General features: G+C 49.0%; 1 protein-coding gene and 1 long non-coding RNA gene across 10 annotated transcripts in view; one reads left to right on the plus strand and one right to left on the minus strand.

The window, feature by feature from the left end:
- Nucleotides 1-2,410: 2,410 nt before the first annotated feature.
- Nucleotides 2,411-3,730, plus strand: LOC132684151 (uncharacterized). The gene is made up of 3 exons (XR_009612571.2): nt 2,411-2,515; nt 2,786-2,915; nt 3,513-3,730. It is a non-coding gene; the product is annotated as an uncharacterized LOC132684151 (long non-coding RNA).
- Nucleotides 3,731-6,375: 2,645 nt separating this feature from the next.
- The window catches only part of TBC1D5 (TBC1 domain family member 5), a 535,872-nt gene continuing 514,823 nt past the window's right edge, over nt 6,376-27,424 (minus strand). For all 9 annotated transcript variants that reach the window (XM_078432387.2, XM_078432389.2, XM_078432388.2 and 6 more), the window contains 3 exons: nt 17,362-17,441; nt 16,383-16,538; nt 6,376-10,459 (listed from right to left, as the gene is read on the minus strand). In XM_078432387.2, coding sequence (XP_078288513.2) covers nt 10,157-10,459; nt 16,383-16,538; nt 17,362-17,441 — 539 coding nt within the window. In that variant the 3' untranslated portion in view covers nt 6,376-10,156. The remainder of the gene's footprint in view (nt 10,460-16,382; nt 16,539-17,361; nt 17,442-27,424) is intronic.

Below are 27,424 nucleotides of genomic sequence, written 5' to 3' on the forward strand. Positions count from 1 at the left end.
GTGGTCTGGGGGGAATACCAGGATATTTCATGGCAGGGGCTAAGATGCCTGCTCCTTCTCCACTGTTCTAGGGCATCATCATTGCCACCTAGCTGGAATTTTGTCCAAAGTCAACTGCATTCTGGGAAAAGAACTTGCAAAATCCCTCTCAGAAGGAGGCTTGGAGCCTCCTCCAATCCGGTCTGTAACTTGCTTTAGAAACCATCCTCCTGGGCCCCCAGGTGTGCCTTCTGCTCCTGGACGTTTGACCAGGCCTCAGTTCTTTGGATAGATTAGTAGTTCATCTGAGTCTATAGTGGGCTAAAAGTCACCTTTTCTGCATTGCATCTTCCCCTGAGCAGCAGCTAGGGTGTTAAGTAACCCTCTTCTTGGCTGAATTAAGTCCTTCAAGACATGTGGCCATTCAACTCTATATACTCTACAGAGTAGGATAATATTATGGCCGTTTCTTTGAGTAATCGTCTGAATTTGTAAACGGTAGGCACTGATCCAATAGTGGGGCGTGCCCAGCACTAATAAAATAAAATAAGGTAGAAGGTATTAGAATCAGGAAGCATCACATGCAGGATGAGCAAGTTTGTTTCATGAACCTTCTATTTCAGTTGCATGGGTGAGTGTGTGTGTGTGTATCCAGGGTGTGTCAGAGGTGGCTGACTGGCTGCCAGATCTGTGCTCCCCTCTCAGAGAGTACGTGTGTCCCGAGGGAGGGGGTGGGCTCCTGGAGTGACCACCTCCAGACCCTTGCTTTAGGCGGGGCCCCTGGGTGACTTGCCCTCACTAATGGAATGTGATTGAAAGTGACATTTTACTTCTGGGTCAGGGTGGCTGGGTTCCTGAATGACTTTGTGGAGGACAGCCACCCACAAAGCAGGAAACAGTGCATTGAAATTATGTGAGTGAGAAATTAACTTTTCTCGTGTTAAGCCATTGACATCTTGGGATGTGAGTTACAGCACTTGAGGTTGTCCTATGTAGTATGTGTAAAATGTTTGTCTTAATGTGGGTTATGGTCAGAAAAGTTTGAAAAAAGGACCTGGTCTAATGTAACCCTTTCATTTTCCGATGGAGAAGCCAAGTGTCAGAAACTGGGAGGGGCTCCCCAAAGTCTTCTGAATGAGCTGGGACCAAACCCTGCCTAAGCAGGAGGATGGTTGCTGTGTGGCCTGGGTGGGCTTTGTGTACTGCTGGACAGGGCAGAGCTGACTGCTGGGCTGCTGACTCCTGGGACAGTGCTCCTCCCACACATGCTCAGGGGCATGGATCTGACATTTACACTGTGCTTTGGGGCCTCTGCCCACAGCTGGGGACAGGAAGGGTGAACTCTGCCTGGCCTGCTGAACTAACTCTCACCTGGCTTCTGCTCAGGCTCTGTGGTTAACATCTCTGCGGCGTACCAACAGACTTTCTCTGAAAATCTAAGCTTCTCTGAATCTCTGAGGTGGCAGGATTCTGAGAAACCTGGCAGCGGCCTGGCCACCGCCATGAGAGCACTAGCTGAATTATACGCACATACGCCCAGGAACGACACCTCCATTTTTAACACATAGTGAGTTCGGGCCCTGGTGCTGATGCTGACACCGGCAGGTAGGAGCCTTCAGCCATCACGTTCATGCATCCCACAGACTGGCAGAGCCTGTCACCCAGGTGCTGAGGCCACCCTGGATCAGCGGGGGAGGGCACAAGGCTTGTGCCTTCCCCATCACCTAGCCCCGTGACGTTATTTCGAGTAAGAGTTAATCATGCAAGTGCTCAGTACCTGGGCACAGTACCTGACACTTCACTGACTGGATTGTATTTGCGGCACCCCTGTCATGTGGACAAGCTTGGCATTCTCCCCATCATATTACAGATAAGGAAATGGAGGCTCTCAGAGCTCACTTGTCAGACTCAAAGAACCTTCTTCACTGGCTGGACATGGGCTGGAGCCCTGGCATCTTGAGTAAGGACAAAGTAAGACAGGCAGGGCCCAGGGCATTGGGGTCCAGTGGCACTAAAATCTCCTCTGAACGGGGTTGGTTGGGAGTGATACTGGCCTCCCTCTCCCCCCCAGTCTGTCAGAACTGGCCCCGGCTCTTTCCCCACGGGTAATGTTTGTGGGAATGAGAGCAAAGAGGCTTGGGAAAAATCTAGGACAGGCTGGGTCTCATAATCTGGGGAAAGTGAAGGGGTGTCCCGGCCTCCTAACTCCTGCATTCTGGGCTCCCAGGGTCATCTACTCACCTCCTCCCCTTCCATACACTGCTCCTGCGTCTTCACCCATATCCAGTGGTCCAAGCGCAGTTACTGCAAGGGAAGTGTGGTCCAGCTGTGTCCCTGCCCCGGGGGAAAAGGAATCGGCCATCCTGAAGAGTCTCTGCCACGTCATTCTCATCTGAAATTATCTCCGTCATTTGTTCACAGAAGCAATGCATTGAATAAGAAGGCTTTGCCTGTCTCCCGCACTGGACCCCGAGCTCCCTGAAGACAGGGATCTTGTCTATCTTGTTCACTGTGCGTCTCCAGCTCCTAGAACATAGTAAGTGCTCTACAAATATGGGTGAACGAATTGCTAAAGCTCAGACCCTCTTTTCAAGGAGGGAAATGCAAGTTCTGGACTTGGAGGGCTGGTCACAAGACGAGGGGGTTTGGAGGAGACGAGTCCTGTTAGGGTGTTAGGGAAAGTCACCCATTGCTGCATCACCACCTACCATGAAACTTAACGGCTTAAATCAGCAATCGTTTTGTTTGCTCATGATTGTGTAATTTGGGAGGAGTTCAGCAGGTGTGCCTTGTCTCTGCTCCACAGTGTCAACTGGGACCGAAGGATCCGCTTCCAAGACGGCTCACTCTAAGTCGGCCGCTGGCTGTTGGTTTCACACAGGCCTCTCTGCAGGGCCGCTTGGGTTTTCTTGCCGCGTGATGACTGGGTTCTAAGAGTGAGTATACCAAAGACAGGAAGTAGAAGCGGTCTGTCCTCTTAAGGCCTGGGCCCAGAAACTGTCACTGCATCATGTCCTCCATATTTTACTGGTTAAAAAGTCCCAGAGCCAAGAAAGATTCAAGGGGCTCTTGATGGAAAGAGTGTCAAAAAGTTTCGGGGCCCTGCCTAAAACCATCACAGAAGGCTTCCTGGAGGAGAGGTGTGAGTAGCTACAAACATTAGAGGTTTGAACAGCACCTTTAAGCTCTTCGGTATGGCTGGAGCAGGACTACCTTGGACTACCGCAGCATGGCTGAGGCCTCGCTCCAGCTACCCTGAAGAAGCCTGCAGTCAATGGGCGTGGTGGATTGTATTCTCCCAATGTGGCCATAGCACTTCCTGTCTCACACGTGCTTCCAGAATGTTGCCTCCTTCAACAACTGGAATCTATTTCCCTTCCCCTTGAAACGGGACGGACGTGTGACTACCTCAACGAGAAGACTGGGGCAGAAGCGACGCTGTGTGACTTCTGAGGCTAGGTCATAAAAGGTGACAGGGCTTCCCCTTGGTGCTCACTCTCTCTCTCTTCCTCTCTCTCTCTCTCTCTCTCCAGACACTCGCTCTTGGAACTGAGGCACCGTGCTGCAAGGAAGCCCAGGCCACGTGAAGAGGCCACTTTGGGGATCCCAGCAGATAGCCCATGATCCTGGCATCAACTGTCAGGCATCTAAGTGAGCCAATTCAGAGGACCCCGGCCCCCAGCCTTTGAGTCTTCGATCAGAGGCACCAGTGACAGACCATCCTCACCATGTTCTGTCTGCATTCCGGACCCACACGACCCATGGGCATGATAAATGGTTACTTAATGCCACCTTCTGAGTGATTTGTTGGGTAGCCATAGTAACTGGCACAGTGGGCAAAGTGAAATATAGCAGTGCGACCTCCAGAAAGCAGTTCCACGGGCAGGAGGAGTCTGGTGGAAACTCACCAGAACGGTCCGGCCATTGAAGCTGGCTTCCACCAGGTATAAACTGGGGAGCAAGGGAAGGTGTTTTGGACAGAGAAAAGGGCATATGTGAGGCCTTGAGCCAGGAAGGGGCCTAGCAGGAAGAAGGTTAGTGGGCTAGCACACAGCCCTGTGGGGACAGGGTGGGTGGTACAAGGGGCCACCCTTCATCCTGGGCACTTGGAGGACAGCCCTGGGTCAGATCCGCTTCCAGGTAAGGAGGGGGGACGGTAAGTCAGAGGAACAAGGCCCAGCGAGTGAGGACGAGGCCTCTGCTGTGCAGGTGCGTGGGTAAGAGGGCCTGACCAAGCTGTGGGATGGGAGGCTGTGCGGGAACCAGAGGCTCCTGACTGGATGGATGCGGGGCTAGGACCAGAAGCTGAGGTGGCAGGAGGTGGGGATCCCCATGTTGAGGGACAAGGGGAAGGGCAGCGTACGATGCTCTTCTTTCGACAGCATGGCCTTTGTTAGCTGTCCTTCCTCTGGGAAGATCCCCTGGGGATGTGACATCTACTGCAGTCCCTTTCCCCCTTCAGTTACACCTTGTGACGAAACTCTTTATCCCTCTGAGACAGAAAGACACAGGAGAGTTTGGCCGCTTCCTCAACAACGGCTGCCGTGAGCTCAGGCCTCAGGTGTCTGCTGGGGTCCCTCAGCTGGGTACGCTTTCTGGCCAGAACTGCTGCGAGAGCGTCAAGCCTACATTACAGCACATGCCTGGGGGAAACGCATCCTGCTTGGTGGCTGTCCGTGCACCCTCCTCCCCGGATCCTAGCTCCTGGCGGGGACTTGCAGGGAGTAGAGTGTCCCTGCCTCGCCGCTGGAGGAGGATGGCAGGCGGGGCCTAGGTCACTGGTCTCACCTCTGAGCCTTCAGGAGCCTCTCCGGCCAGAGGACTTCCCTGGGCTCTCTCGGTACCGAAACCTTTTCTGGCGTTCCTGGCAGACATGTGTCTCTTCCCCCGTTTCCTGGCAACCCGTGCATCCTGGCATCCAAGCAGCCTGACGCTTTGAGGGTGTTGTGTGGAGCCTGCTGAAGGAACAAGTGGCCGAGGCCGAATGCATGCTCAGGGTCCTCGCATCAACCATCTGTGCCTCCCGGGCCCTTCACCTTTCTGTGAGAAGGGTCCTTTCTCGCCACAGATGCGCCTCCCAGAGTGCACAAATTTCTGGTGACACACACACACCCTTAAGAGGTCAAGAATGTGGCCTGACAGAGACAAGTTACAAAATAAAAACAAAGCTGTCGGTGGTCCCCCTAATGGCTCATTTCGGGGAGGAGTTGGGGACTTGGTGGAGCAGTCCGAGGGTGCCTCGGCCCTGGGTGGGACTGGTGACTCCTCTGCACAGCTGTCTGTGAGTCCAGAGGACCCCCTTTGACCACCTGCAACCCGTTCCCACTTACCCATCACCCTGGCTGCAGGGGAGGCAGGGACAAGGCTTCTGCCTGTAGAAGGGGTCCTGGGAGGAGGATGTGTTGTTAGTGCGAGTCCCCGATTCCCCGGGGCTGGCCCTGAGAGAAGATTGAAGAGTGGCTTGTTTAAGTGGGAGGGGCAAATGCCAAGGAGGAGTGGGGAAGGGAGTCAGGAGGGGAAGGCACTCAGCACCTGGACTCAACCCTGCAGGGAAGCCTCCCTCCCCCGCCAGCCTGCACTCACCGCTCCTCAGCCAGAGCAGAGCCCCTCCCGGGAGATGGGGCCCCAAAGTTCTCAGGCACAGATGTAGGTAGTGCAGGAGGATGAGCCAGCTGCCCGGAAGTGGTCTTCCCAGAGGATACGGGTGAAGCCCCCATCATACCTGCCGCACAGGGTCCCTGTTCCCGGCGGCCGGCGAGGGATGCCAGCGTGCGTGGCTGTCACTGGTCACCATCACCAGCATGAGCCACCTGAGAAGTGTGCCGGGCCCTCCAACTTTTTCATGGCAGAACCTGTGGATAATAAAGTTGCTTGGGGGAATAGGTTGTGACCCATGGGAGGGAAAGTCCCTTGCTGGCTGGGCCTGGGGCAGAGACCTAGGCCAGGGATGGGCCCACGCAGAAGTTCTGGCAGTGGCACAAAGGTATCACTGGCCTCATGGCTCTACCTAAGCTAAAAAGATCCCCCTTACCTTTCCTAGTTTAAGACTTGGGGCTGCCCTCCCCACCGTGGCCCTGCATCAAACCCTGTGTTAGGTGGGCATAAGTGAGGCTACCAGGGCAAACCTGGTGTGGAGGGGAGACCGTGCAGAGGGGAGGGCAAGCCGTTGGGGCCACACCCCTAAATGACTTCTTGGAGCATCGGGCCTAGCAGGGCCCAAATTGGGGAAGAAGGGACTGGCAGGGTTAGGCGTGAGCCCTAGGGAAGTGCCTCATGCAGTGACATGGGTGAGGCTGGGCTGGGGGCCCTGCTGGCCATGTCCTGGACTGGTGTCCTGTGACTCAGGCCTGCTCAGCATCTTGCCCTGGTCCCCCACCCAGAACAAGTCAAGCTACATTCTCAGTTTCACATTAGTCTTTTATTATAACTGTATTTAATGGGATCACTTTGCCAAAAGGAGAAGTCATTTCTTAAATCAGTATGAGTTACAGCATAAAGATGAATGAGAACAAAGCAATAGGATATAAATGGCACAACAGGATATTCCATAAGTCAAACGAATTGTGCCATCGTGAGACAAACTATTATGACAACTTTTACATCAAAGTGGTCTCAAGCCTGTTTACAGGAACTTTAGATTTCTTTTTAACACTATAAAAAGAGAGCTTTTGAAAGTAACATGGGGGGTGGGGTGGGGAAGCGGTTTTGGCCCGTGAGAAGGAAGCTCGGCTTGCCAGGTGCCGTCCTTAATCCATCCCGGCCTCCTCTCCCTGTCCCACGGCCCCCCAGAGCCCCTGTTCTGTACACATGGGGGCGGGGACCGGTGTGCACCTGCAGGGGAGGGGGATGGAATGATGGAATGGCCTGGCCTCCACAGGACAGCCACTGGGAGGGCCTGCATCACCCCTCCCCTGCTCCCCGCAACACTGGTTCTGTAACAGCCCCTGGAGGCAACTTCTTAAGGAAACAATAAAATGAAAACAAAAATAGTAAATTTAAGTCAACTCTGGCAGATTACCTATCTTTAGGAGACAACGTAACTGCCACTGAGTTTTGTATTTGTTCATCGTCTCTGACAAAGTGGAGGAGTCCTTCGTGTTAGCGGTGGGCAATCAGACCCGAAGGACTAACGAACTCTGTCAGATGCAGAGAAGGCAAAGCACAGGGAGGCCTCGGGTGTATTTTTAGTCACACTTATTCCGCAGTGGTATTACTTCTTACCAGATTGCAGTTAGAAGGGAGCATTTGCAGGAGATCACCTTTGGAAGAAGAATCCAGTATAATTAAATGTTTAAAGTGTTATAAGACCCCTTGGCATATACAAAAGGTAAGGCAAAGTCATAATGACTTTCTTTCTCTAATCTGTAGCTCTCATATGTAATGTACAGAGAGAAAATTTAACTTAAATTTCCAAACTGATCAGAGAGGAATGCATGAAACACAGACACACACATATTAAAAAAGTGGATGACAGAATTCATCTAAGCTTTACAAATATAAAATCTATTTAACTGCTAATAATCAAAACATGAGAGGGTTCCACTGATTATATTTGTTAAAGAAAAATAAAAAGGTTTCATATATTCAGGATTTAAAAAAATGTGCAATGAAACAGAAGTACCTGATAAAATAATAAAAAAGGAACACATTCTTTTAATAGCACTGTAACTAATAAAAATGCAAACAATGCTCGACTATGAAAAATAACAAGTCACTTAAAATGACTGAGAGAGTAATACAATTCTCAAACCCCATGGATCTATGGAAAGTGGAGGGTGGCACTGCCCACGTCCCACTCCCCCTCGTGCCTCCTTCCTCGGAGGGGGGGAGCAGTGCACTGGGGACCGCAGAAGCAACAGCTCTGAGGGACCCCGTCGCTTCCCGTGTAGCACAGACACAGAAGCACAGAACGGAGGACCTGCCCCTGGTGTGCTGGCGGGCCGGGGGTGTTCAGTGACTCGTAGACACCCAGCCGTCTGCGACTGCAGGGAGGTAGCCTAGAGCCTTGTCAGGGTGCTGGCTGTCTGGCAGCTCCCGTGTGCCCACTGACACTGGACTATCACGACTCTAGCTCTCAGGGCCAAGGAAATGCTCGAAGCGAGCAGACGGCTGTCCGCCACTGCGAGGGGACAGCCAGCTCTGTGGCCCTTTCCAGCCACTGTCCTGGAGCCCTGGCGAGGATGGCTCTAGGCTTCTTACCTTAGAACCGAAAACACCAACAGCTCCCCAAACCAGGTCCGCGGAGAGAAAATAATGGCAACCCGGTGCAGCTGCAAGGCCACTCACTGCATGGGGACCTTGGGAGCATACAAAGTGTCTTCAAGGCGACACACAGTAACTTACTCAGTCACCCCCACAGGGGGCTGGGCAGACCACTCAGACAGGACGCTCATCAGCGTATCTTTGAGTGACCATGGAAGGCCCAACAACCCTGTTATCTGAGCGAAACCAGAGTTGTCATTCCTCTTCCAGCTCACGCGTTCAGAGATTTTCCTGCTAGAGGTTAAGAACAAATCTTAGAGCTACTTAGAACCCTCTCTCTAGTAGCTGACTCTCGAGTCATCGCTAGTTTTTGGAGAGCGAGAGCACGTGGGAAATGAGGTCATTATCACGTTTGTCTGTAGAGAGATACATGGTTAGCAGTGGGAAGGATGTACACGGTGTGTGTTCTTTCAAACTTAGCTTTTCGCTCGTGGGCATGACAGGTTCCGCTGCCCAGAGGCCTCGCCATCCTCAGAGCAGAGGCCCTAAGAGCCAGTCACCTCAGGGCAGGGGCACTGTGGCTCTCCTGTCAGAACTCCTGCTTGGGCACAGGAGAGGGGAAGTGTCCTCTATAGGGACTTCTCCTTAAGGAGACAAACAGCTCCTGTGATGCTTTCTGCCCATCGCGATTCCATAAGCTGCCTATGGAAAAGCGCAAATCCCCACCCTGTGCTGAAGCCCGGGGAGGCACAGCCACGCCAGACCTGGTTCTGCCCCGGCGGTGGTGCCTGGGACGCAGTGCACAACCGAACCCAGGCCCTGCAGCTCCTACACTTGGCTCCCAGCAAGGAAGGGCTGTGCAGAAATCCCACACCTTCCTGACATCTGGAATGTTCTGCGGGAAGCCCTGCTCCCCCAGAAGGGACTCCAGGTCTAGTTCCCTGTTACTGCTACTTTAAGGCCAATGGGAGATCCTGACTCTGGATGGGAATGAGTTTGGGTTTTTCCCTTTACTTCTCAATTGACAGGTGACAAATGTATTCTAGCGTCAAAGCTACAGAGGCTTTACCAGAAAACTGAGAGATGTTTATCCCACAAGTGAGGGTCACATTTACCAATTCAAGGAAGTAATATTGTTACAACTTTTGAAATCAGTGCAGCAAAGATTGGCTCAACATGACCTTGCTTTCTGGTTGTGAAAGATCCTAAGAGGAGCAGTACAATTGTCTGAGGAGGGACAGTGATGGCCAGAGTCGATCTGGCCTGAGGTCTGGAGATGTACTCTTTAACAAATGAAAAAAATCTAACTCCCATCACACTGAAATAGGATTCCTAAGTTTAGACCCTGTTTCTAAAGATTGCTGTAACTTTCTGAAAGGTCAGTGATGGGTTTTTTCCAGGCCTGGAACCTACCAGTTCTAGTCCATTCTGTTGTATTTGGCTCTGCTGTATGGCTTCCCAAAGGAGGAATGAAAGACGCTGAGATACAGATTTCCAGAGAGAAAGCCTTCTTGATATCAATCGATTTTCCTACGCCTGATGCTCTGAGGGAGGGAAGATTTGAAACCAACTCTTCTTCCTTCTTCTAGTTATAATTAAAGGAGTTGCCACACCTAATTCTTAGTTGGGGAGAAGAGGACAGAGGAAAAGTGATTCTAATTGTGGTCTGGTCTTTTTTTTTGACAGTGAGCATGATCCTGGATACTTAACCCAGGTCCACCTCAGAGGAAGGGTGGGGTGGGACGAGGTAAGGGCCACAAAAGCCCTGTCTACGTTCTGGTGAACATCAGTCCGTGTGCTCTGTGGCCCCGTCTGCCTCTCTCTGGAGGGTTCCGATGGGCTGCGCTAGGGCCACAGGCCTGCTGGGAAGGAAGTGTTGGTTTCAGAGGGGTCTCCGCTGGGGGAGCCTCAGCCAGACCCTGGGGCCGCTGAGGGGGGTGGCCAGTCCCTACAAGGAAAGCCAAGGGCACTGTGGTCAGATGTCCAGGGGGCTCACAATGGTGAAGCCAGAGTCCTTGCTGTTGCTGCTGCTGTCCTCATCGGGGCTGGAGCTGGGATTGCTGGAGGAAGCTGAGGCTGGGCCCATCAGTGGGTCAGAGAACACCAGAGGGGAGCGGGCCAGGGGCTCGCTTTTCCCAGAGGTGCTTCGGAGGGTGCGAAGAGGCTGAGCCTGGCCTGAGAAGGACCCCTTGGTGCTGCCCGTGTCGTCTTCTTTGGAGACCAGGATGAAGTCGTCTGCGCTCCCTCTGTCCGTGCGCCCCGGTGTTTCTGAAGAGGACTGTGAAGCAGAGTCAGAAGTAGAGGTGGATGAGAGAAGAATCCAGTGAAATGAGAGAACTAAGTAGTAGCCCTGGGAGCACTTCATGGAAGTTCAAGTCCCTGGCCCGATGCTCTTCCTTGGAAAGATGCAATGTTTGGCCAGGTACTTCCCAGTGGCGGGGGGCCAGCTCCCCTGAAGCTGGATGCTGGGTTCCCAGGGCAATAGAGTAAATCTCCTGCCTGATAAGTTGAGAGAGGCCGGCTCAAGAGACAGCCAGCAGGCTGCAGACAGACTCCCTGCCAGCTGCACGTGGCACCCTGCCGTGCGCATCACTCGTCTTCCTCGGGCTTTAATGTTCTCATCTGCGAAATGGGGATAAAGACAGCATCTGTGACCTAGCGTGTGGTCACCGTGCAGTGAGATCACGTGCATGGATGTGAGTCACACAGAATTGGCTCCCTAATGTAAGCCCAGATCCGGAGCGGTTTTACTACCGGCTTAAAGAATAGCTTCAGGAGGGCCTAATGTATGTATCTCATAACCAGCTCATCCCGGGTATACGCTTAGGGGCCCCCTGGGACAATGGTGGCAAACACAAAAACCAGGAATGGTTAAGTGCCAAGTATATGGCAAAAGGCAGAAAGGCAGAAGTGGTTTACTGACCATGCTTTTCCTTTCTTCTTAAGCAATTATGAGTAGCGTTTGTTTTTGACTAAAAATGCAGACATCTATGAACATGAGTAAGGGTTTTGGGTTAAGCCCAGAGAAGCCCCTGCCCACCCTGACGTGAGGAAAGCTACAGCCTGACCAAGGATGTTCCAGAGCTGGCCAGGCGGAAGAAGTGCTGAGATAAGCTGGTGTGGTGCCCACACCTGCTCGACCACCCACCTCGCCTACTCTCCCACAGCGTGGGTGGGGGCTGGGGCGGGAGTCTGAGGTCTGACGACATGCGCACAGCGCCGTGGCTGGAAGTGCCACCCGATCCTCTGGCCTCCAGACCAGTATGGCCTGGGCCACCGGTGGGCTGTGGGCAGAGCCTGGACAGGTAGCTGGCAACACTTCCAAGGGAAATCTGGGCTTGACTGACTGTGCTTTCTCTGAACTACATGTTCTTGGTGACATGCGGGTGGTGAGTAGGTAAATAATGGCTCAGGTGCCTCTACCCTCTGACCCTTTGTCCACCTTTAAGATATTTAATTGGGAGAACAGAAACAGAATTAGCCTTGAGATCACAGGGCTTGAGACAACAGGTCTTGAAGTTCCTCATCTCAAGGTTTAAAGCTGTTTCCATTCCATCAACACATTAACTCTTACAAAACTGAGGAGACACACAGATCCTGGCACTCTGGTAGAAGGGGATGTGATCATAGCTGGTACTAGGGCAGTTTGGGAGAGAAACACCGTCCATTGTGAGGTGTACCCAGTTGGACGGTGCCACCCTTGGAGAGGCTGGAAGGGACACGTGAGTGGGGCTTGTGCTCCCACGCATATATATGCACATGGGGTGCAGGGCCGGCTGGGCTGTGGGACCTCAGCTTCAACCTTCTACCTCCAAAGTGTGGACACTGTTCATGTGACCACTGTCCTGCACTGCAAACTGTGAAAACCTTGACCTCTCACCCCACGTAGGGTCTGTGGCTGGAACGCTGCTGGGCAGAGCTCATCTTAGTTTGAAAATAAAAAGAGCATGTACAGCAGGCCCTATTTTCAGAGTGACTACAGAAATACCACGACAACCCACTCTCCTTTGGCTTACAGTGAATACATTACAAGACTCTGAAGAGGAGAAATACGTTATAAAGCCTGTGGCTGGAAGTAAAGATGAGGTTCCTGCCATCACTCTAATTATCTGGCACATTTCTGGGAAAGTAGTGAAGTCAAGTTACTAATCTTGGGTTACCCCCCTGCCTCCCATTCCCAGAAAAAATTATGGACTGACTCAGACAAAGCACGGCAGAGCTGGCAGGGCCTGACCTTCTTTTATTACCCCTCCTCACCTTTATATTACAGATCACAAAAGGAAGCCCATTTCAGAGGCCTGGTGGCCTGGCCATTGTCACAAAGCGAATTAAAAGATCTGGACTCTTCTGGACTCCTACCTAGAACTTTTTTCTAAACACAAAGATGCCTTCTTTCTGGATTTCCATAGCAGCCTTTGCTACTACCCGGTTCTGTTTATATCATTTACACAATCCTCTTTTTTTTGCCAAACACAAGCATGTACTATACAATGGGAGGTTTCAACCTGTCAGTCCTGCCTAAAGCTGGCCAGGACCAGCACAATATACAGCCCCCGGACCCCGACCTGCTGTCCTCACCCTGCCTCATTTCTTACCTTGAGTTTAGGAACATGGTGGATGCAGGTGAGCCCAACTGTGGACTAGCTGTTCAAGAGAAGTGTGCTCTTTCTATGCTGATATAGAAGCACCCAGCCACAGGTGGATATTGAGTACTTAAAAGGTGGCTAGTGTGACGGAGGAACTGTATTTTTAACTTAAAGCCATTTAATCTTAATGAGTTTAAATTTAATTTTAGGTAGACATCTGGCTAGTAGCTACTGTATTTAGACAATGCAGATATAGACCATACAAATAAAAATAGGGGCCCCAAGTACCAGTGAGGCACATGATGTGGGCTGGCTGACGAAAAGAATCTAGAGTCCTACAGGGTCCTGCCGTCTACTGCCATAGAGTTGAGTCAAGTTTACCAAAAAACTTCCAAACGAGTGTGTGAAGGACAGACTGGGAGGAAGGGGCAGAATGTGGCTCTTCCCATTCTACAGAATACAATTTTGCATCTGCCCTTTTCAGAGCTGGGGATAAGATCTGTGAGTCGAATGGAAAGAACAGTACTAACCAACATGCTGGCAGGGAGTGAGGCACGTGCATTTCCAAAAAGGAAAAGCCCTACTGAAGCTCCTGATGGGGAAGGGCACTGAGCCACCTGCCCCAAGGCGGTGAGCCTGACCCTCGGCATTGTCCTTTGCACGTACTTTCGTGCTAAACCAAGAAGCAAAGCTCATTCCCAACTTAGGAATGAGCTGTGGCACAACCCACCGCACACCAAGACGTGGTGATTACATCTCCAGAAAATGTCTCCAAAGCCCGCCTCACACTGTTACCCCGGCCTCTGGCCCTCTAACTGGAAGCTCATCAGCGGGGGCTACATCCCATACCCTGAGCACCCTGAACACTTGGCAGAGCAGGCCCTCAGCTCACCTTTGGGAGGCAGGAGGGAAAACGCCTTCAGAACACCCACCTGGCCCACACGTTCCTGTCCAGAGCCAGCCCCCCTCTGCCACCCTGGCCCCACAGAATAAGAAAGTAAGTCTGCCAGTTCCAAGCCCTGACAGTCGTCCCAAGGCTTGAGACACAGGTTCCTAAGGAAAGATGCTGGGCCAGGACTTCCAGCCTGGTGGTTCCTGTATGAATCTAGACCAGATCCCCGGGCACTGGGGCACAAGGCTCCAGACATTTGGCTCTCTATGCGACCTGTTGCTTCATCTGGGATTTCTCTTGCCTTTCCTCCCGTGAAGGCAAGAGGAGAGCACTGCTTCCCTAATTCTTCCTTCCTCAGATAAAACCTCTTTCAGGAGTACAGGGTTTTTTTTTTTTTTTGTTTTTATAAACTGCTAACATCCTTGGGGAAGAAGCCATGGCAGGAATGAGCAAAGAAGAAAAGCCCTGCTATTTTCCCTTTTCCCACTTTTCTTCTTTTCTACTTAACCCTACAGAGGAACAGAGATGCAGAGAAGGCAGCTGTGGGGTCTCTGGGCACAGGATGGGTTGACTGTGTTTTAGAAGCGCACACAGAGGCAGGTCTCTTGGATGCTGTACAGGAGTGTGGCCCTGCCAGAGCAAGGGCATATCCTATTTCGGGCCATCTACACCTCACGGCTGGCTCACCTTGAGTGTGCACATGGGTTCTGCTGGGGCAATGGCGGTAACAGGTAGGTTCTTACAAAATGAAAACTGGGAGTAACAATGGCAAAGTATAATCAAGAAGCTTTAAATTTAGCAAATTCATTAGTGCTTTTGAAAGGTCTTTTTCTGTAATATTTTTACACATTCAAATAAAAAAATCATGTTAAATTTTAAAACAGCATTGTCAATTAAAAATAGTTGGGGGGTGAGCCTAAACTCAACAAAATTTGAATGAAGACATGATTATTGAAAAACATCTGCTTAGGGAAGGAGAATTTGGAGGAACTAATCAAATTAAACTTGCAATGTTAATGCTCTATTCATGTGGCTAAAAATGCAGACTAAATGCTCTATGAAAACTTCTTTTTTTTTTTTTTAACGTTTATTCATTTTTTGAGACAGAGAGAGACAGAGCATGAATGGGGGAAGGTCAGAGAGAGAGAGAGACACAGAATCTGAAACAGGCTCCAGGCTCCGAGCTGTCAGCACAGAGCCCGACGCAGGGCTCGAACTCACGGGCCGCGAGATCATGACCTGAGCTGAAGTCGGACGCCCAAGTGACTGAGCCACCCAGGCGCCCCGAAAACTTCTTTTTAAAGCTGAATGAAATTATTGGGGCGCCTGGGTGGCGCAGTCGGTTAAGCGTCCGACTTCAGCCAGGTCACGATCTCGCGGTCCGTGAGTTCGAGCCCCGCGTCAGGCTCTGGGCTGATGGCTCGGAGCCTGGAGCCTGTTTCCGATTCTGTGTCTCCCTCTCTCTCTGCCCCTCCCCCGTTTATGCTCTGTCTCTCTCTGTCCCAAAAATAAATAAAAAATTTAAAAAAAAAAAAAAAAAAGAAATTAACCACACAAGCCTCTCTCTCCTTGAAGAGTACTCTTCAAACTAAAAAAATTCCCATTCTAACATATCATTTTGGTTTTTTCATCACAAAAATAATTTGTAAGTATCTGGATGCTCGGTTTTGAGAGAGAGCCTTAGATGAGATTTTGCTAATGTTCATTTTTCAAGATGAAACTTTGTAAGCCATGAAACAGTGTATTATTAGGGATTTTTAGTCCTGTCAGAGAAAGTATAGTGAGGAAGCATGGTGGAGCTAGGAGCCTACTGGATTGGAACAGGAGTTCTGGAAACGTGATGCCTGTTGAGCCTATGTGCCTCTGAGGCCTTCATTTTCTCACTGGTAAAATAAGCAGACAGGACTAAGCACAAGAGGAATTTCTTGGATTCTTTCTCACTGGAAAATTCTATGTTCCTATGTCAGAATAAAGTATATACTATGTCGACACCTTGAGAGCAGGGGTCAGCAAACTATGGCCCATAAGCCAAATCTGGTCCGTGGCCTGTTTTTGCATGGCTCTCAAGCTGAGAATCGCTTATACACTTTTAAAGGTTGTAAAAACAAAGAAACAAACACACCAAATACAAAAACAAATACGTGACATAGACCACATGCGGCCTATAACTCCTAAAATATTAATGAGCTGATCCTTTACAGGAAGACTCCGCTGACCTCTCTCCCTTAGAGGATGGACATTAATGAGAAGCCCTCCTCCACGAAGGCAAAAAAAAGGTCTAGCCAGCTGAAGTACACTCAGGAGAGCACTGGGAAAGAATGAACAGCACTTCCTGTGCTAACGGGGAATTGGGGCGTCAGCTAGAGGTAACCAATAGCTGAGGCAGAGATCTGGCTTTCTAATGTCACACAATAGGACTGGTAGGAGGTTCAGGCCAAAGCTGCTGCATACAGGCATGTAGGTTGTATACTGAACAACTCTGGGAGATAACAGCCTAATTGTTATCATTGTGAATGGCACCCCGTAGGGCACTAGGGAATGTAACTCGCACAGCTGTATACAGCACTTCTGGCTCAGGCCACCCGTGGTATTTGACAGCTGAACTTCACACACGGTAATTTGAAATGACTTTGGCAAAGTTTTCATTATTCCTTGCTTTGAAGAACTCTCGTGAATGTGCCCCTATCAAGTTCATGTGACACAGTTCATCAGAGCTCTTATACCTGCTTGGTGGCCCCAGGTGTTTGGTCGCTCTGGCCTTGGCCTTGGCCCTGGCCACTGGAGCAGTAGTGATCATCTGAGATGGTGATCTGCTCATTCTCCTCAGCTTCCAGCTGACTCTGGTTGAAACGCAGGGAACCTTTTAGAATGTCTTTGATCTATTTTTCAAAAAAGAAGAAAATAAATGAAAAAGGTGAATGAGTTTGTTTTGAAATGCTAGCTAAACCTCTAATACCTTTAAACTAGACTTATCATGGGCCATTTTTTAATAGGATGATGAATATATTACCACAAGAAAGGAATAACAGGAAAAAATCCAACTGTATCAAAGCCATGGACTTATTAATGACCAAGGAAAATTTCCGAGTCTTAATGGCCAGGCTCTCATGGGGTCAGACATGGGTGTCACATCCTGGGCAGTTATCTTAGAGCAGGAAGTGCCATTTGCCTACACACTCAGCCCCACTGAACGGCCCTTAGCTACTCAAGTGACTACACCCCAGCTGAACTGTTAATAACACAGGCAGACGGCTCTGAGAGCAGCACGCTCTTTTCAATAACGCGTACGTTCCACTCAGCCCTCCAAGGGTTGGGTGAGTGTGGTCCTTGTGGGTCTGAGGCCTGCCGTGGGTGGCTTGTGCTCCGAGGACAGCATGTGTTTACGGGTAAACAAGTGAACATGCTGCCGGACCAGGCAACACCAGCTCTGGGTGAGGAACCAACTGAATGGCTTTGGTACGAGGAAGAAGCAAGGGTGAGAGTGGAAAAGTAGCTTGGGCTACAAGCCAGTCAGACATAATCACTCGCGGGAGCACGAGGTGTAAAAAGGTGGCGGTTCAGGATGGGCTCTGTCTGGGAGGAAATGAGGGGCTGGGGGGATGTTGGCTCTAATACGTGCATGGTCCACCCTCCACAGGATACCCTCCCCAACAAGCACTGAAAGATGGCCAGCGGGACACAAAGTCAGATCAATGGACATACCTGTTTTAATCCTGCCAGAGAAACCAGAATTTGATCTTCTTTTTCCAAATTTTCTTGTAATATCACATCTTGAATATTTACTGAAAATAGAAGAATGACATTTTATAACTAATGCCCTGAGTATAACTTATCTGCTGCCACGTCATTACTTGCTTGGAAATGTTTCTGTCCAATCTCATAGTAAGTATTTCCACCAAGGACGCTCTGCCAAAGTGCAGATGAGGCAGGTGTGGGGGGGAGCAGAGGGGAGCACCGAGCCCGGTGAGCACAGCCTTCCCACCGACGAGACACAAATGTGTTCTTATGATGACAAATGTGTCTTCACTTCTGCAGAGAGACCAGGGCACCTCCTGCTAACCTACAGTGTGAACAGTCTAGAGCATTCATCCAGCCTCTGGGAGGAAGCATTTCATTCTGAGCTTCCTACACCACCTCATGGTTCCATCGGGTTAACTCACCTCTGTCTCTGAAGACCAGGTCCTCCCAGGTGACTGAAGTCAGTAAAGACACCGTCTTTGAAGATTTAAACAGTAAAGCATGTTGTAAACTCAACAAAATGGTAAGAATAAGAGAACAAACTCACGGCACCACAGGTTGCCATCGGACATCACTGCCTATGGAGTCTGCCTGACTTCACCCAGGGTCTTCACAGGAGCTACTTCTCTACGTCCTCTAGGAGGCTCACCCTCCGTGTGAGAAGTCCTTCACCCAGGCCCGATCGGGGGGATCCAGCAAGTCAGCCGTGACCGCCAGGCTCAGCATCGCACTGAGCTGCGCGGTCAACATGCAGCGGGCCTCGGGGCTCCCCCATGACACATCTAAGGGACGCACACGGCCCTGTTGCTGGTGGGCCTGACTGAGCCGGGGTTCTCAGGAGAGAACAGGGGAGGAGGAAGGGCCCCCCCACAGCTTCCCCCCAACCGGGGCTAGGCAGGAGAATGTGTGGGGTGAAGGGCAACTAGAACACACTTTAAAGAGGATACCAATATGCACACCAATCGCAGAATCATGACAATAAGTAGGCTTACCCTCCACTAACATCTACTTGCTTATTTTGTGGCCTTAATCACACCTACTTATAAGCACGGGCCTTATAAGGCCCATGCTTAGTCACTCACTCAGTAGAGCGGTCTCAGTCTCGACTCCAGACTCCTCAGTTGTATGCCTGGCCCCCTACGGCCACCAGAGCTGTGTATCACTCCCTGCCGGCCTGCCCCTGCCCCACTGCTAGCGGAGGCAGGGCCGGCACACTGCTCTCTTGGCCCTGGGGGGCTGGGCCCACATCCGTGCAGGCCAGCTCTTCCTCACTGTTCAACTCGGGTCCCATGATGCCTCTTCAGAGCAGCCTTCCTGCCCATCCAAACTAAGGGAGCCCGGGTCACAGAGCCTCTGGGCGCTGCCACATCATCTCTTTTCCTGTACTTTCACGAAGCACCTGTCACCATCTGGCATTCTCACATGCATTTGCTGGCGTGTCTATTGTCCACCTCCCCCAACGGAATACAAGCCCCAAGACTGTCTTGTTCAGGGCTATCCTCTCGGCCCTTGGCATGAGACCCACCTTTCAGGTACAGTGTAAGTCCTGACTGACTGAACAAACATGGGAAAACACTCTTGGAACTTGCATTTCAAAACACTGCTATGCTAAATATTTCCAAAAATATTTCCAGTTAAGGGAAAAGGCAATGACTGATACCGTCAACATGGGCCCAGCCTGACAGTTTGTTAGAATCTTCAATAGGAATAACTCTCTAACCCATGCTGACAAGTCCTCTCACACACCGCAGCAGAAAAACAGCAGCTTTTATTTATGCAGAAAACGTGACTGTAGTTTCTGGCTCATATAAAGGCCTGCTTCAAAACAAGAAAGCAAGATGAATGGGAATGGAATAATAGATATAATTAGAGAGTGAATGTTTCTGGTTTCCTTAAAAGCCTGTAACAATTTGTTCTCTCTCAACAGAAAAACAACGCAGAATCCACTCCACAAGACATCAACGACAACCAACGGCAGGAAGCTGACAAGAAGCAGTTATGTAGGTCTGTCAGGGGATTGAATATGGTCACTTCTGTTTTTACGAATGCCATGGTTTTCAGGCAGAGGTCTCAGGGTCTGCGGGCTACACGTAGCAGCTGCGTAGTTTGGTGGGGCGGTGAGCTCTGCACACTGAGCCGCAGTGTGGGGCAGATGTCCCAGCTCCTGCTGTGCAAGCAGGGGCAGCAGGGGAATAACTCCGGGGCCCTGGGAGGAAGCTCAGCCAATGGATGCAGGGATATCTGGACATCTGGAAGAAGCACGGGAGGCTTCTTGGAGAGGAGGCCACTGGAGGCCGGATCAGGGGACCTGATAAGAGGAAACGTGCAGAAAGCAAATGTGATGTATCCTGCTGCCCCAGCTCGATCTTCAGCTCCTGCCTGCCCCTTTGACGGTCTTCTGTGGAACATATCCTGAATCAAAAGGTTTGGCCAAAGTGCCCGGCTCCTGCCTCCAGTGTAATGTGGGGCCCATGGTCAGCGGCAACACAGCCGAAGGCCTTTAGGGTCATAGGCTACAGGCTAGCAGGGCAATCAGTCAATGGCTCCAGTGGGGACAGAGGCCGGTAACTATGCAGGAACAGATATCTCCTTAGAGGCGAGCAAAGACCCAGAGGGCACCCAGAGATCCTTCCTCAAAGACCAAAGAGACACGTGAGCCATCCTAGAGCCCTGACATCATCCTGGCAGGGAGAAGAGACAAAGCGGAGACACTCTAACTGGGGGCATTTGTTCAGCTGAGATGGCTAACTTGTAAGAGACAAAGTTGCCTTTAAGTGGCAGACTTAAGCCTTGGACTCTGCCACTGGTGGGAACGGACCTCCAGAGTGAGGTTTCTGTACCCCCGAGTTTAAATATATGATCATCCCAGTACAGAAGTAGCGGTATCTACCTGACATCTTACAAAATCATACTGGCCATATTGCCTGAAAATCTCAGGAGGCAAGTCCTCCCAATGTGCCCTCCTGGACGCCACAAACCCATACAACTGAGTGGTGGTGGTGTTCGCAGTGGGCAGGCTGAAGAGGGGAGTGGAGGTGAAGGTGGAAGAGGAGAGGCCCCTTGTTTTTCATTGCAGGTCTAAGTGGCAATGATGCCCCATGATCTAAAGGCCACTCTATCCCATGTGCTCTTGCTTGCTTAAAAGCAGGAACAGCCAACAAGCCTAGGTACCCCCTACGGTACCATCTCCTGGGTCTAGAGGTGGCAGAGCTGTGTGTGGGCCACCCCCCAGCCCCACCCTCTACTCCTTCCCTCACCAAGATCCTCACCAGATCACACCCAGGGCAGCACCCTGCACCCCTTCCCTCACAGCCGAGGTGGGTCATGTGACACAGCTTTGGCCAATGAGATGTAAGTCCTCAGATGGAGCTTCTGGGAATCTCCTCATTGGGTCTGACTCAGTCTGTGGCTTTTGGGCCTTTACTCTTCCCACTTTCCCTGCTGAAATGCTGGCAGGAGCTCCACAAGTCAGCTTGCAAGGACTGTGGGCGATGAACCAGAGGAAGCCTGGGGCCCTGGGCACATCACGGAGTTGCTACACCTGTTTGGACTGCCCACCTCTGGGCTTCTTTTAGTTATGAAAAAAGTAGTAATAACCTCCTGATGTGTTTACTCTACTGCTTTTGGGATTATGTTATTAGCAGCTCTATTAGTCTCAAGGTACTACAGACTGGGTGGTTTAAAACAACAGAGATTTGGGGCGCCTGGGTGGCTTAGTCGGTTGAGCATCTGACTTCGGCTCAGGTCATGATCTCATGGTCTGTGGGTTTGAGCCCCGCTTCAGGCTCTCTGCTGAAACTCAGAGCCCGGAGCCTGCTTCGGATTCTGTGTCTCCCTCTCTCTCTGCCCCTCCCCCACTCTCTGTCTCTCAAAAATAAATAAATGTAAAAAAATTTTTTTTTAAACAACAGAAATTTATTCTCAGTTCTGAAAGCTGTAAGTCCGGGGTCAAGGTGTCGGCAGGGCCGTGTCCCCTGGAAGTTCTAGGGAAGCACTCTTCTTTGCCTCTGGAGGTTGTTTGCAATCCTTGGCATCCCTTGGCTTTGTCTCCATCATTACATGGCATTCTCTCTGTATGTCTGTGTTCAAAATCCCCTCTTTTAATAAGGACACCAGTCACTGGATTAATCAAGTCTTACCTCATCTCAACGTAATTATATCTTGTAAAGACCCTATTTACCAAAAAGTCACATTCACAAGTTCCAGATGGACACGGAATGGGGAGGAAACACTATTCGACCTGGTACGGCAGCTAAACTCTTCCCTGTTACACAGAATATGAGCCGTCCAGTTCCTTTACTGAAAGGGGGCCAAGACAGCCCCACCAATCCTCTCCTGCACGCAGAGTACAACTTCAAGTTCCAGGCTGGCTCTGGCCTGCTGTGCAGTGAGGCGAGCCAAGGGCACTCCCAGGGTGGGAGAAGAGCCCAGAGCCTTACTATCTTCAGCAGCATACCCTTTTCCCAGAAACTTTTCAGCCTTATTTTTTTGGACAGGATCAAAGATCACCTTTTAGAATCTGATGAAAACCAAAACCTTCTGCCCTGAAAACCCACACATGTATATAATGTTCATTTAATTTTAAGGATTAACCTCTGCTATAAAACCTCACTATAATTTAATTTTTTCATTTAATTTTCATGATAAGCCTCTGCTATAAAACCTCACTAGTCTCACTTTAAGGAATCCAGGGCACAGAAATCCAAATTAAAACAAAGGGCACCTCTGGAGACTTAAAATTTTTGAATGCAGGAATTTTGATTTTACTAACAACAAAGTACCGGCCATGTCAATCCTTTGCCGCATTAGTTCAACTATACATTGATTTAAGGTAGCATTTATGAGCATCTACATGCAAAAATGGAAAAACATAATGATGTTTTCCTCATGCTTTAAAGTAGTAAAATAGTAACGCAGTAATAGTAAAATAGCAAAATAGTAATGCACATTTTTCCTTATAGCAAGAGGCAGAATAAGTGATGAGATAAAGGCTCTTTCTTTTTGTTTCTGTATAGAAGGAAGTTTATGTTCTTTGCAATCTCCTTCTACTTAAGTTTTATAAAGTATAAATGCTGGAGCACTGAAACTAAAGGGGGAAAATCTCACATAACTACTTCTGTGAAAATTACCCAAAAATCTCATCAACGTAAGAGTTCCACGGTGACTCCACTGTATCTAAAGAGATGTCAACGTCACAGAAATAGATCTCTGACTGTAACAGGAGTGGAAGCGGCACACAAACTACTTTTTCAATTTCTTAAAAACCCTTTGTCTTCACTGCTAGAATAAACGTGTTTTCATTTGAACAGCTGGGACAAAAGGTAACGTAAGCTCATTAAGAAGGGGAGTGGAAAGGGGACAAAACAGAACTAATATCTATCTACAGTGGAGGTGGAACTTAGCTTCCTTATGCCGGAGGGTAATATCAGAACTTTTCTCAAAGGATTACGATGAAGAGTAAACACATTAGCACAGTGTGTTGCCCACTGTAGAAGCTCAGGACAGTGTTCATTTCGACATGGCCACGTTACCTCTGACTATCCCAACAACCATTCTAGATGAGGACTGTCATCCTATTACAGAAAAGGGAGCCAAGCTTAGCAATCCCCAGTCCATTATCTGAGGTCTCATGACAGGGAAGTGTACAGCAAGGACCAGATTCTACGTCATCTGGACTCCTCAGCTCCCCCACACTTCCATACACGGCACTGATGGAAGGGCCAGAGAGAGATATGAAGAGGCATAGGAGGGGGTCTTGCCACTGACTTGATTGCCTTCTGATGTCAGTGCCCTTTATTTGGCGGTGGAACTGACCTAAGTGAGGTCAGCCGGCAGGACAGGAAGTCACCTACATGCAAAACAGACTGCTGTATCATTTCTGTCAGAACTTTCTGGAGCACTGGTCCTAGCATTAAACACCTTGAACTTTGATGACCTTAGGCAGAGATCTGTGTAAATCCATTGGTAATGGGGGCAATACCTATCTCAGAGGGTTGCTGGAGAGATTAGTTACATGGGATAACCAATATGGTCCACTTCAAACACATTGCTCACTATTACTATTATTGGTTAGTATGTTTCCCTTTTCCATTACCTTAAATACTCATATAAGTGGATTCTGTTCTTTGTGGTTCTCTCATCTCTGATAGAGATTTAGCCAACTTGACCTCAGACAATCTCATAGAAAGGACTGTCCAGACTCTAGGAAATATGCAGGCTGTTACAAAATAGAGGGGTCACATGTAGGGTTGATCTAGGGTCACATGTGTGCTCAGAGTGGTAGTGGTTTAAGAGGTGGTGATGGGTTAAGGAGGGGGGCGGACCTGTAATTTGTCACTACTGGGTTTGGCTGCACTGCTGACAAAGGAATTTCTGCTCACACAGTGTGTGCCATGGTTGTCCACATCTTGGGAGAAGGCAGGTTTAGTAGAAGACTACAGGTGTCAAATTCATCCTTTAACAGATCATTTGCATTTGCATGTCTCTGCAAATGCCATTCCCCTTCTAGAAAACCCTCCTAGTCTCCTTACAACAACACACCTTCCTTTTTATTCAAAGTCCACCTTAAAACTGTGTTTAAGCATTGGCTGCCTATTAACAGTCTTCCCTCTGCAAGCATCCAGTTGTTAGACTCTCCCTTGCTTCATCTTTTACTCTTGGAACTGTAATCTTAAACTAGGCTCAGAGGCTAAAAGTCTTCTGAAACTGCACAGTTCTATGTGGCGAATCCTGGATGCAAGGTCCTTTGGTTCCCAATATGGTAGTCTGTTCACTATATCTGTATTACTTTAGGACCCCATGGGTCCCTGCCCATGTTTGTGAAATCACTGGTGCTCTGGGAGGACCGTGGTTTCATGTGAAGCTGTGTGTCACTTTAGGTATTTCTAACGAGGTATACTCTCCTTGGCTTGCTCTCTCTCCCTACTTTGAAGCTTTACACACGTCTTCCATTGAGCGCTGAGCTCAATTTTAGAATACCACTCCTCCACTTCACCCTACCCCAATCTACTTCTCCCAGGACCTATTTTTACATCAGAAAGCAGGTACTTCATAAATATTGGCTGAATGAACAATACAGGGCTTTCCTGCCAGCAAGCGAGCTGATTTTTATGTTCTGAGGAATAGACGTAGGTGAGCTATTTCTCAGGTGAAGAATTAAGGGATACGAACATAAACAACCAGATCTCAGACTGAGAAATGGTAGGGGCAGATGAAGGGAAATAACTTTCACTGAGGATTTCTTAAGAGCTAAGGAAGGCACTTCATGCTCAATATGTCAGAATGAGTGAAGACCCTAAACTCAGCACTGGGAGAGGAGCATTTAGTTAGGAAAATCCAAGGGTAAGACGAGGCAAATATGTGTCCTGCATTTAACATTAGTTTTTGGTGACAACAAATAGTTCTCAAGTAAACAGAGTACTTGGCAGAGTTAGAAATCTTTACTCATCTCTACCACTTGGCATATTATTCTCTTAGGATTTACCACCCTGCCAGCCAGGGAATGTCATGGAAGTATGACTCCTCACAGCAAAATCTATCCTATTCATGATATGGGGCACCCCATATCTGAGGGTCAACCAGAAAAAACACTTTACATATATTTTTAAACTTAAAAGGTCTCTAAGCTCTAGTAATGGTTAGATGCCTTTTCCAGAAGACATGCTTCTAAAAATAAAAGCAGAAACACGGCCAGGACTAAAAGGAAATTTCCTTTACTAAAAGGAAATACCCTAGGGTTCTGCCATTGGACCCTCTCATTTGGAAGCAATGAGAGAGGAGGGCAGTTTGACCAAGATTGTCCTCAAATCACATCATTTAGTCAAATAAGATCCCGTGAACTAGGTTTAAGACGGAAATACTTTTTTTGGTGAATTTGAGGCCATGAAAGTTTTCCTGACAGGAGGAAAGTCAGTAGTCAAAGGTGAGTGCTACTACTCAGTAGGGATTTAAACATGGCCCAAGGCAATGAACATTAGCCTTCTTAACTTGGGTTTCACTTTCCCTGCTCACAAGCTCTATGCTTAGTGTGAGATGCTTATGGTGGCCACAGAGTCCTTGAGCTTTCAAGCAATCAGCAGCAAGCCTGTTTCCACAAGATAGGGTGGACAAGTCTTTTGCCTGTTGGGTCATTAGCTGGAGATGGCTGGGATTGGAGGACAGAGAGGCAGCCTGGTATGGAGGGCTGTGAATGGGCTATGCAGTCAGACAGTTTGAGAAAGATGAAGGATTTGGAAACTGTATTTTTAAAAAGACAGAGAAGGAAAGATATTCAGTGTGGGTTCCTCCTGTGGAAAAACACATGGGGAAATGGGAGACAGCCAGCAAGTGGAAAGCAAAATGATGGAAGATGGGACAGTCTATACTGAAGCCATGGGATCAGAGTTGTGGTATCTTAGCCTGGGAAAGGGTAAGACAGTGTATAGTTTGCAGAGTTTTTCTAAATAGGCACAGGGTTGGTACAAGTTAGATTTTGACCAATTGTTCCAAGTCTTGTGATAATAAAATTGGAGTGGGGGGTGTGGGGGGTGGGAAGAGCCTTTCACTACTAGAGTAGAACAAGTTCAAAGAGACTAAAAAGAGAACTGAATTTCACATGATTGAAAGCTACAAGAGAATACCAGGGGAGGCTGTGTGCTGTCTGCCCACAGAATTTAGCTGTACATGTGCCTGAAGGGTGGAGTTATGAATACATCAATAGGATTATGAATATATTAATTTAATTCTGCCCACATAATTTTAAGTTCTTTTGCTCTTTGCTGCTTGAAGACTTTCATGGGCCAATAACATCCGGTCATCTGGGGGCTGTTAGAAATGCTGAACCTCAGGTCCCATATCAGACCTACTGAATAAGAATCTGTCTTTTTAACAAGACTCTCAAGGGAAGGTATCTTCTCCTTCTACAGAGGACTATGCTGCCCACAATTAAATGCAGCATTTAAAATTCTTAAAATAGTAATGAAAACTTTTATCACAGTGTGATTGACAGAGAGGAAGCTGTCTGGTGATCACATTTTCCTTCCCTGTTTTTTTCAAATGTGATTAGTTAACTGCCTTATTGAACATTTCCACAGACGTCCATTGAAAGTTGTTTTTATAAACATGAGAAAATGAGATTTATAAAGTTCTTGCAGAAGCAAATAAACTGATTTTCAAAACTGGCCTCCTCTTACAGCTAATTCTTACATAAATATTATGACAAGTGCAAAATCGGTAATGATGCGTGCAATGAAACAGCAGAAGATCTGAAATCCAACTACCGATTCAAGTGTTGGCTTTAGTCAAAGCGTCAGTAAAAGAGAAGCCAGGGACTGAAATCGGGTCTAGACTCATGGCGTGTGTGCCACAAGCCAGCTGTGTGCCTCTCATCCTTCCTGGACCTTGCTTTCCTCACCTTCGCAACGAAGAACTGCTGAGTTGGCTTTTAAAGCTTCCACCTGTTCAACATTCTAAGCTCCTAGGAGCTACAGCACTCTGGGAAACCTAAGTTCCCTTAATTCACTGCATTTAACCCTGCCATTGTTTACATGAGCCACCAATGAAAGGGCAAGCCGCTGGAAACCACTTCTAAATACCGAACAGAGACTGGAAATACCTCCCCCGGGAGTGGGCAGGTGGGGCCTTTAGGGCCAGCAGGGTGAACAGCTCACACTCCCTGTAAACAGCTAGCAGCTCAGCCCAGCTGCTCACAGAACAGAGAAGCGTGGGCTGCTCACCCACGTGCAATTATGAGTAAAATACGGCAAACCTAAAAATAGCCTGAGCTCAACCACCTGAGGTTAATACCGTCAATGGCTTTTGACTCAACTGTCAGGGTGACGGGAAGGGGAGTAACTATAGCAACAGAAAAATGAACACGTACAACAAGCCTTCTGAAGTTGACAGGAAAGTTTAGATTTAATAAATGCATGCATTTTCAATTCCTGTCTCTCAGTGTTTGGATTCACGTGCTTCAACTATGTGGAACTAATACAATTAAAATTTTGGTAGAGTTTTGATAAAACAAATATTTCTTTAGTTTTGGGTTCCA

The sequence above is a fragment of the Panthera onca genome, chromosome C2 (genome assembly GCF_046562875.1).
Source record: "Panthera onca isolate mPanOnc1 chromosome C2, mPanOnc1 haplotype 2, whole genome shotgun sequence".
Lineage (NCBI taxonomy): Eukaryota > Metazoa > Chordata > Mammalia > Carnivora > Felidae > Panthera > Panthera onca.